The sequence below is a fragment of the Entamoeba histolytica genome, genomic scaffold (assembly GCF_000208925.1).
Source record: "Entamoeba histolytica HM-1:IMSS scf_1104750519183 genomic scaffold, whole genome shotgun sequence".
Taxonomy (NCBI): Eukaryota; Evosea; order Mastigamoebida; family Endamoebidae; genus Entamoeba; species Entamoeba histolytica.
The window spans coordinates 1-10,120 of record NW_001914924.1 but is presented as its reverse complement, the minus strand read 5'-3'; the positions used below and the strand labels follow the sequence as shown (position 1 = coordinate 10,120).

The following is a 10,120-nucleotide window of genomic DNA, read 5'->3' as shown; positions in this document are numbered from 1 at the left end:
TTTGAAAGTCATTGTTGAGTTTTATATACAAAATTCCATCTTCTTCTTCTTTATCAATAATATGAATGCTATGGATTGTATTAATCACTTCATCCATTGTTTCATTTGGTATTTTAAATTGATTGTACATTTCATTTATGCTGATTCTTTCCGTTAGAAAAATAATTCTTAATAACAAACTTTGACACATTCCAGGTAATAATCGAAATATTTCTGAACATGTCCACTTCGATTTATATGCTGATTTCATGGCTATTTCTGGTAAAACTTGAAAATATTTAATAATGTCTTTTTCTATTATATTATTTTCCATTAAATTTTTAAGTTTTTTTATTTATTTTTTTTTTAATTATGAATGTTGTTATAAAATGTTAGGATGTCCTGTAATGAAGAAGAACCAAATATCAAAACATGATTATGTTTGTAAACAAATATTTAAACACATATTAATTACACATTTTAATGAATTTGATGCAATTGATTTTAATAATCCTCCAAAATGTATTAATAATGATAAAATGATAATAACTTACAATATTGATTTATTGGTTAGTGACCATTCTTTCCATGCTAGAAGACATGATATATATTATCAAAAGATGAAAGAGAAGAAATGATATATTAATATTATAGATGTTGCTATATGTCAAGATAATAATTTAGAAATAAAATATATTCATAAAATAAATAAATACAAAGAATTACAAGAGAAAATAAGAAACAATAGAGAAATAATATATGTAGAAATAATACCTGTAATATTATCAATAAATGGATTAATACATAAAGAATCAGCAAGAAGATTAAAAACACTAAAATTACAATTACACTTCCCCAAAATCCTACGAACAATAATAATAAAAAATATGAAAGACTTAATGTTTTATACAGGAAATTCTGGCAGCACATTAGAAGAAGAACAATCTAATGCGAGCATGCTAGAAATGAACTCTATTACACCAATAGAGCATATTGAAGAAACTGAAATAATCACTTCTCAGTATGAAGAAAATCCAATTGAGGATATATCTATTAATTGACCTTTTTTTTTTTTTTTTTTTTTTTATGAATGTTGTTATAAAACAATTGCATCTATTATTCACATACTGTTAGGATGTAATGAAAAAGAATCAAATATTAAAACATGATTATGTATGTAAACAAATATTTAAACACTTATTAATTACACATTTTAATGAATTTAATGCAATTGATTTTAATAATCCTCCAAAATGTATTAATATTGATGAAATGATTATAACTTACAATATTGATTTATTGGTTAATGACAATTCATTCAATGCTAGAAGATAATATGTACTAACAAAATATGAAAGAAAAGAAATGATATATTATAGATGTTGCTATATGTCAAGATAAGAATATAGAATTAAATTATATTCACAAAATAAATACAAAGAATTACAAGAGAAATTAAGAAACAATAGAGAAATAATATATGTAGAAATAATACCTGTAATATTATCAATAAATGGATTAATACAAAATGAATCTGTAAGAAGATTAAAATCAATAAAATTTCATTTAGACTTCACCAATATAATACATAGCAATACTATTCAAAAATATGAAGGATTTAATGTTTTACACATTCAATTCTGATAATAGAATAGAATCAACTAATTCTCATAAAATTGAAATGAATATTATGGTTTTAACACAACGAAATAATATAAATATTAATTTATATGATTTAAACAAAATTTAATTTTATTTCATTTCAGTTATTTCAATATTCAACTAAGAAAATATTTTTTATGAAAAAAGAAAAACACAAATTGAGATATAAAACAATAAAAGTACAAAGGCACTAAGAAATTAAAAGAACTAAGAAATGACGAAGGAAGAATGGAACGAATTGTTGACCCGATCAACATCACACAAATAAATATTGAGAAATATGGAGAAGGTGTATTTTCTTCAGAAAATCCAATAACATCATCAGCAACAATAGATAAAGATATGGTAATGTTATCAACTAAACAAGGGATATTATTATACAACATCACAACTAGGTCAGTAGACCGTTATTTTTCTGAAGGACCCGTTTTATATAAAATTCATTTAATTCCTGAATATTCGTTAATGGTAGCTCTCAAACTATCACGAATTGTTTTCTACATTTATCAACCACAAGCACAAACACTAAACCAATTTCTTACTCCCATGGTCAGATTGACTACTAACGCAATTCAATATCATACCATCACTATGACTTGTCTTAAGAAATCTATTGTTATTGCTGGAGTTGATAAAGATACAAAATGTGAATTAACTGTTGGGCAATATTCTTTTAATGGTAATGTGTTACAAAAAATTACATTGATGAATTCGAACGAAAGCATTGTAGATATATGTTTCATTAATATTTGTCTTTGTGTTATTACTCCAAATGAATTAAAAGTTATTCCTTGCTTGAGAAAAGGACGAGTGTTATCTAAATCGATCAAACTAAATGAACTCCCTTCATTTACTCGTATTTCCCCCGCTCAGATTCTTGTTAAAATTAACTCAGAATTATTTTCATTAACTGACACTTCTATTGTACCAATAGAGTCTACTGCACCAATCAATGGTGTATTGTTATTACCTCCATTGATTCTATTGTTTCATGAATTGAATCCACATCGATTTTTTATGTCATATATCATCAATAACAATAATAAACCATCACAAATGGTAAGAAGACCTGAATTTACACATATAACAAATATTATTTCTCCTTTAATATTTTGTTTACCTTGTAATAGACTGTGCATTGTTTCACTCAAAACAGAATATTATAAACAGTTATTAATTGAAGGAAGGTTAGAAGAAGGGTTATTAATGAATAAACGAGGTACTGAAGAAGATAGAAAATGGGATATATCTGGATGTGTATTGAGAGTATATGAATTATTAAGTCAAATTTATCAAAATTACAAGATTGAAAAAGTGATAAGAAGTGAATCATTAGAGGAAATACTTAAATTGTTAAATAGAACAAAAATGAATATTTTATCAAATAGTATTATCATTGAATATATCATCAGAGATTTTTGTCCTTCATTGTTTCATTCTCTGCACTCTCTATTTCAATTAGGTACAAATGATATTTCAATGAAAATAATGGAACAATTTCCTGAACAATTATATCACAGACTAAATGATTTAATGAGAATGTTTCTTGAATTAAGAGCAAGTATGATTAAAAAGAAATTAATTCCTACTTTAGCAATACCCCCACGACATGCATTTCTTCCATTATATCAAGCACATTTTGATAGTGATGATAAAACATCAGCGACAGCATGTGTATTAATTCAACTATATATCTTTAGCAATACAATTACACCATCTATTAAACAATATATTAATAAACATAAAAATATTGATAACTCTATAATTGAATTAGCATTAAAACCATATGAAAGTTGTCTATTAGATTTTCTTACTTTGATGGATGATGTTCCTCGTATTATGGGATTAAAACTCAGTGATCCATTATTAAGATTAGATGCACTTGTTTCAATTGCTAAAAATCGACAATGGAATGGAGAAATTAATGACCCATTAGCAATAGCATTTCAAGAAATTGTAATTACATCATTTAAAAGATTATTATATTCACCGATAATAGATGGAAGTAAAGAACTTCAAATTATTTTGTTTAGAATATTTGGAGGAAAAGATTCTTATTTACCACCAAAGGTAGTACTAAGTTTATTAGAAGCATGGGAAGTGTCAAAAAATTCAATGGTTAATAATGAAGCATCTAAACGAATGAAGATATTATATTTAACTGGATTATTAGATCAATATCAAAATGAAAAAGCACCTGATTGGTTGGTTAATTGGTGTTTTGTTGAATATGTTCAATACACACATTCTATGGCATCATTAGGTGTAAAAGTACCTTTAAATTTATTAAATAAATGTATTTGTTTAATTGAAGAATATCCACAAATCGCAAGTCAGTTAGAAAAGATAACGAACGTTTTATCATGGGAATGTTATCCAATTAGTTGTCCAATAGCATTTTCAGTATCTCAAGAAAAAGGAATTGATCATTTTATTTCTGTTATTCGAAAATTTTACTCAAATGGTCAAGACACTACTTTAGGTGAAACTGGAATGATTTTAAGAGTTGAAGATGATTTATTTAATTTTATTACTACTTTGAATGATCGTTTTGGTAATACTGTTGGTGTCTCAAATAGAAGTACATTATTAAATCAATTTAAGTTTTATTTACCACAATTAAAAAATGTGTATCAACCATTTTTAACTCCATCAATTGGAACAGTAGAATTAGAGTTAATTCTTTATTTACAATTACAAAAAAATACTAAATTAATTCATTACACAATCATTAAATTATTAGACTCTTATAATGCAATACCTTTAGGATGTGTTGAAACATTCTTACAAACAGTACAACCAGAACAATTACCAATAGAATGTTTTAAATTATTTCTTCATAGGAAATGTAGTAATGACTTACAATATTATAAACAGTTTTTAGCATTTATGATATATTATATTGAACAAATACCAAATAATACTGATATAATTATTGATTATTACCTTGAATATACTGGATTACCTGGAGAAGATGATATTAATGCAAAAGAAAAATTAATAAATATATTAAATGATTCTCCTTATTATCAAAAGAAACTAAAACAAATGGAAAATATTAATTGGAGAATTAGAGCACGATTAATTTATTTAAATAGTAAATATAAAGGATTATTAGAATATTTAAAAGTATTTATTGAAGAATATAAAAAGAATAAAAATTATTTTGAATTATTTGAAAATGATTTAACACTATTCTTTGATAAAGACTATTGTGAAGATGAAGTTCGTAGTATTAGAAAATCATTTAAACCATTTTGTGAAGAAAAAAAATGTGTTTTAACAGAAACCATTTATTATTGTATTTCTATGGCACCAGATGGAGTTACTTCTCCATTATTAGGTGTTTTAATGAAAGAATTAGATTTAATGCAAGCACCAATTAAATATAATGTACTTATTTTTAATTTATTTTATAAGCAAATTCCACCATATATTTCTACTGAACATGACCAATGGCTTGGAATTAAATCTCCTAAAATTTCATCAAGAATTCATTTTAATATCTACACTTATTTGATTGATTCTCTACCTTCAAATATTCTTATCCCTTTATTACAGAAAAGTGTTCCATGTGCAGCAACAGAATATTTTAGTCTTCGTTTTAAAGAGATGGGATTAAGAACATATCAACCAATTCTTTCTACTAGATTTGAAACTCAAACAATAAATACCAAATGTGGTGTTTGTGAAAGAGCAATTAAAAGTGGTGATAAATTCATTGTTAAAAATGGTGTATTTTATCACATTCAATGTAAGTAAATTCACTTTTAAAAAATAAAACTATTAGGAAATTGTTATTTTATAATTCTTTTTATAATTTTTGTTTTAAAAAATTATAAAAATCTTAAATATTAAATAAATGGAAGTTGTAGAACACATTGAATATTTAGAACATGAACGTCCTCATTTTACTTTAAATGAATTTGCTGTCATTGCTGAATATATTCATGACTTATCTACAATTACTCAATTTGTTTTTATTTCTAAAAATTGTAAAGAAACATTTGATACTTTATCAACAACCTTACTACCTTTTATATCTCCATTTACTATGACACCAATTGAATTAACTGTTACTAGAACTCTTTCTTTATTAAAAGTATTAAAATATTTTCCTCAAGCAAATTGTATTCAATGTGATACTGACACTGTTCGTATTTTGCCAGAGAATGTTTTTACTCATTACCCTTTTATTGAGATTAAAGAAAATGAAGAACCTTTAAATATAAAAGAACATTTCGCTTTAATCAAATCAATCGCTTCAAAACTTGTTTCTTTATCAATTAAAATTGATGAAGAAGCGTTTGACTTTCCTCCAGAGATTCATTTTTCTGAAATGATTTCATTAAAATATCTTTCTATTACATTCACTCAAAATGAAACATTTGATTATGCTCCTAAATCTAAAGTTCATTTTCAACGATTTTCAAGACTACAAGAATTAAAATTACTTCCTCGTCTTCAATTACTATCAGTAAATTGTGAACAATCAACAGCAATTTTACTTGCACCAATCTTTAGAGAACTTCAATGCATAGTCAATGTAATTTTATTATATTCAGAAGATAATGTAGATATTGTAAAAGAAGTAATGTCAAGTAATGTTATTGTTTGTTGTGAGTATGACTCAACAATGACTGAATATACACGTCTTCAAACAACCATCTTACAACATGAAGGATTATCTGTTAAAGTAGAAACTGTTGGTTCAATGAATTTATTTGAAGAACTTATGGAAAATACATTAGCCTCAAATATTGTAATATATGAAAGAGTTCCAAAGTGGATGACTGGTATTGATTTAACAACATATACCCATATTCAAAATTTACAAATAGAAGGTAAAGCACAAAATATTAAGATAAATATACCAACTTCAGTTACTTCTTTAAAAATGAATACTATAGGTTATTCTATTTCCAATATTGATGATATTCCTTTAAAAGAACTTAAACTAGAAAATTGTGATTTAAATCCAATCTTATTCTCTAATAAAAATCTTAAAAACATAGAAATAAAGTCATGTGCTATTCATACAACATTCGTTTGTCCTAGTTCTGTTTCTCATTTTTCTTTAAGTGACTCAGAACTTCAAGTTCAATTAAATGATGGTTTGGAAATTGTTGAACTAGGAACTTCAAATCGTACTTCTACATTACAACTTCCTAAGTCAGTTCAAATTTTATCAACAGAAATAAGTGTTTCAATGCTTTCTTTACCAAATCTTCAAAGACTAGACATATCAAAATTACCAATTAACATTGATTTGTTTCCAACAACTTTAACCTCATTAAGAATTTTAATGGGAAGTTCTAAGAAACAAATGGATATGACTAAGTTTAGAAAACTTGAGAAGTTAAGTATTATTGTTTGTGAGAAAGTTCGTAGGATTGTTCTCCCTCATCAATTACGCTTTCTTATGGTATATGGATGTAAAGATATAGTAGCCCTTGACAATCTTAAAAATGGTAATTTAGAAGAGCTTTGTGTTACTGAGTGTAATAACTTACAAATGAAAATCCCTCAATCAATCAAGAGGTGTTTTGTTGATATACCTTCTGTTACAAGTGTGAAGTTTTAATTCATTTTCTCTTTTTTAATTATATAATTTACTATATTATTTATTTATTATTTCAATAAAATTGAAGAATGATTCTATAAAAAAAAAATTAGTTGTTATGTAACAAAAAGTAGATTTGATTTTTGTTTGAATATAATTCTTTAGAAGTAAAAAATTCACTAAGAATTACAGAATGTCACTTTATAAAGGGATTGATAGTCAAGTTAAAATAAAAAATCAGAAAAAACAAGAATTTATCCAAGAAATACCTTCTAAAAGAAAATTTATATTTGAGATGAATGATTTTAATGATGAGATTGAATCATGTCCATCTATTCCATCTAATATAGATTTTGGGTTTAGACCAAAATTTGGTAAAATCCATTTAGTAAATGGGAAAATAGTTGAAGAATTTCCACAACAAGAACAATCAAGAAAGTTCTCAATAAATTCACCAAAATATTCTTTTGACTTTTTAAGCCAAGAAAATAAGTCTTCTTACTCATTACCTCCAGATTTTGAAAATGATGACTTAAATGATGGACCTGGTACAACAGTATTAATTCAACCTGGAGATATTGACACAACTCCAGTAAAATCAACAGACTTTCCTCATATTTCAAATGACATTGTAGCTAAAGAAAAAGTAACTACTATCAATGAACAAAACTATGAAGGTATAAGCCTACAAAAACAACAAAGTGTCGTTCAAAACCAAACACCAAATTTCAAGAAGATTGTTAATATTTCATCATTAGAAAAAAAACAGAATAGTATTAACTTAAACCAAAATATTTTTGAACAAACAAATGTAACTACTGAAATTAAACCTCTCTCTTCATCTAAGTTGAAAGATCTTTCTTCAATAAGTGAAGATGATTTACCAATAATTGAGAAAAAACAATTCCATTTTATTATGCCTCAACAACACTCTCCGAAGACAACAGCTCTAGGCTTTGGTTATCAAAGTTTTGAAGAAAATTAAATGTCTTTAACTCTCTCCAATTTGTCATTTAAAAATGAACTTCTTTTCATAATATTATTTATATTGATTTAAATAACAAATAATATTTAGAAGTAGTAAAATATTTTATTATTTTTAATTTTATTGAACAAATAAAGTAATAAAAAATAAAGTATTAAGACTAAATAAATAGATTTTGTGGAACATTTCCAATAATTTTTAAATGAGAAGAACATCCTTTAAAACATGACTGACCAAAATAACAAATAGTAGAAGGAATTGATAGTTGAGTTAAGTTTGTACATTCTGAAAAACAATAAGTACCAATTCCTGTAAATGAGTTTGGAATTTCAAAAGAAGTTAGTGAAGTTTGAGTAATAAAATTATGTTTATTTAGGCGTTTAACTGAATTAGGAAGTAAAAGTCCATTTAATACAATATCTCCAAATAACACTTTTTGGTTTAATGTTATTAAGACGTTAGGAATTTCCAGTTCTTTTAAGTTATAACAATCCCAAAATATATATGACCCAAGTCGATCTATAGATGATGAAATAGTTACTCCTGTAAGATTATAACAATTAGAAAAACAATCAGAACCTAAAAAAGAAACTGATGAAGGTAATGAAATAGATTCTAATTCATAACAATTACTAAAACATTGTCTTCCAATTGATACAACAGAAGATGGTATAGAGATATGAGTTAAATTTAAACAATCTGAAAAACTACTTGCTTTTAATGAAGTTATATTTGTTGGTATAATCAAACAATTTTTTTTTAAATCAAATTCAGAAAAACAATATTCTTTTATTTCACATACTTTTGTTGGTATATTCTTACCAAAAGTATCTAAATCTCTTGATGAATAATAAACATGACAATAATGAACTTTATCTTTTACTTTTTTGTTATACTCTTCATATGATACTTCATAAAAGATTTTTATTGTTTTAATTCTTCTGTCATCAAATAATTCATCTTTTCTATTGTATAAACAGAGGGTTTGAAGTTTAGGAAAATACTTTTTTGTTTTTATTGTTAATGAAACTGGGTTATAATGAAACTTTGACATTAAATTTGAATATTTTTTGTTTACCATTTGGATATTTTTAAATTCATCAATTGTAGCAAAGTATTTTGAAATAATCATCATTGAATATGGGTCAACTTGTGAGTGTGACATAAGATATTTCTTTGATGGAATAAATAAGTTAGATGTAAAGTTTTTCTTTTTTTTTATTGTCATTTTGTTATATAAACAGTTTATTAAATTAATTAAATTATAACTACGTTAAAGTAAGTTTTATTCAAATTCATTCATTTATTAAAATATTAACAGATTCTGCAATAATTTTCATTTTAATATCATTAGAATTTTGAAAAGCATAAATAAGTAATTTAACAATTTGAGTATCAATTGGAGTTCTATAATTTGTTCTAGCAATAGAAGTCATCCAGTCTAAAGTATTTTTGATAGATTGTTCCATTTTTTGAATGATTGAATTAGAAGAATAAAAGTCAGGAAGGTCATTATAATAATCAATAAGAGGAGCATCTTTAACTCTAAGAACTCTTTCACCATCTTCATTCACTTTTAAAGAGCTAAAAAGAAATGATGTATTATTTGGAACAATTTCATAAACAAATTGAATTGGAGGGAGTAATGAAGGTAATTGAATAGGAATTGATTCTTGACAATAAAATTGTTGACCTGGTAGTGATAATATAAGATTTGCATCACATTTTTCATATTGTTTTGTAGTATAATTATAAGAATAATACATTCTTTTCTTTAAAGTGGCAACTGATAAATATTGAAGATATTTTGGATAAATTATATTATTATTAAAGAATGGTTCAAACAAGGGATAAAAAGAAGCAATTAATAATGGAATATTTTCATTTGATGGTTCAATTGAATATTCACCAAATCCTGCATTAATAAGACC

At 25.0% G+C, this 10,120-nt stretch overlaps 5 protein-coding genes across 5 annotated transcripts, besides 2 other annotated features; 3 read left to right on the top strand and 2 right to left on the bottom strand.

Annotated features, from left to right (window-relative positions):
- The first annotated feature begins 360 nt into the window (after nucleotides 1-360).
- Nucleotides 361-1,055: a repeat region.
- Nucleotides 1,056-1,063: 8 nt separating this feature from the next.
- Nucleotides 1,064-1,636: a repeat region.
- A 233-nt stretch (nucleotides 1,637-1,869) lies between these two features.
- EHI_192280 (uncharacterized protein) lies at nucleotides 1,870-5,403 on the top strand (the record flags this gene model as incomplete). The annotated part of the gene is made up of 1 exon (XM_643376.1): nucleotides 1,870-5,403. One exon carries the CDS (start codon nucleotides 1,870-1,872, stop codon nucleotides 5,401-5,403), a length of 3,534 nt encoding a protein of 1,177 aa, XP_648468.1.
- A 100-nt stretch (nucleotides 5,404-5,503) lies between these two features.
- EHI_192270 (uncharacterized protein) lies at nucleotides 5,504-7,225 on the top strand (the record flags this gene model as incomplete). The annotated part of the gene is made up of 1 exon (XM_001913647.1): nucleotides 5,504-7,225. The coding sequence occupies one exon, from the start codon at nucleotides 5,504-5,506 to the stop codon at nucleotides 7,223-7,225; it is 1,722 nt and encodes a 573-aa protein (XP_001913682.1).
- Nucleotides 7,226-7,397: 172 nt separating this feature from the next.
- EHI_192260 (uncharacterized protein) lies at nucleotides 7,398-8,189 on the top strand (the record flags this gene model as incomplete). The annotated part of the gene is made up of 1 exon (XM_001913646.1): nucleotides 7,398-8,189. The coding sequence occupies one exon, from the start codon at nucleotides 7,398-7,400 to the stop codon at nucleotides 8,187-8,189; it is 792 nt and encodes a 263-aa protein (XP_001913681.1).
- Nucleotides 8,190-8,349: 160 nt separating this feature from the next.
- On the bottom strand, nucleotides 8,350-9,354 carry EHI_192250 (uncharacterized protein; the record flags this gene model as incomplete). Its single annotated transcript, XM_643375.2, has 1 exon — nucleotides 8,350-9,354. The coding sequence occupies one exon, from the start codon at nucleotides 9,352-9,354 to the stop codon at nucleotides 8,350-8,352; it is 1,005 nt and encodes a 334-aa protein (XP_648467.2).
- Nucleotides 9,355-9,484: 130 nt separating this feature from the next.
- On the bottom strand, nucleotides 9,485-9,955 carry EHI_192240 (uncharacterized protein; the record flags this gene model as incomplete). The annotated part of the gene is made up of 1 exon (XM_001913645.1): nucleotides 9,485-9,955. The coding sequence occupies one exon, from the start codon at nucleotides 9,953-9,955 to the stop codon at nucleotides 9,485-9,487; it is 471 nt and encodes a 156-aa protein (XP_001913680.1).
- Nucleotides 9,956-10,120: the final 165 nt, after the last annotated feature.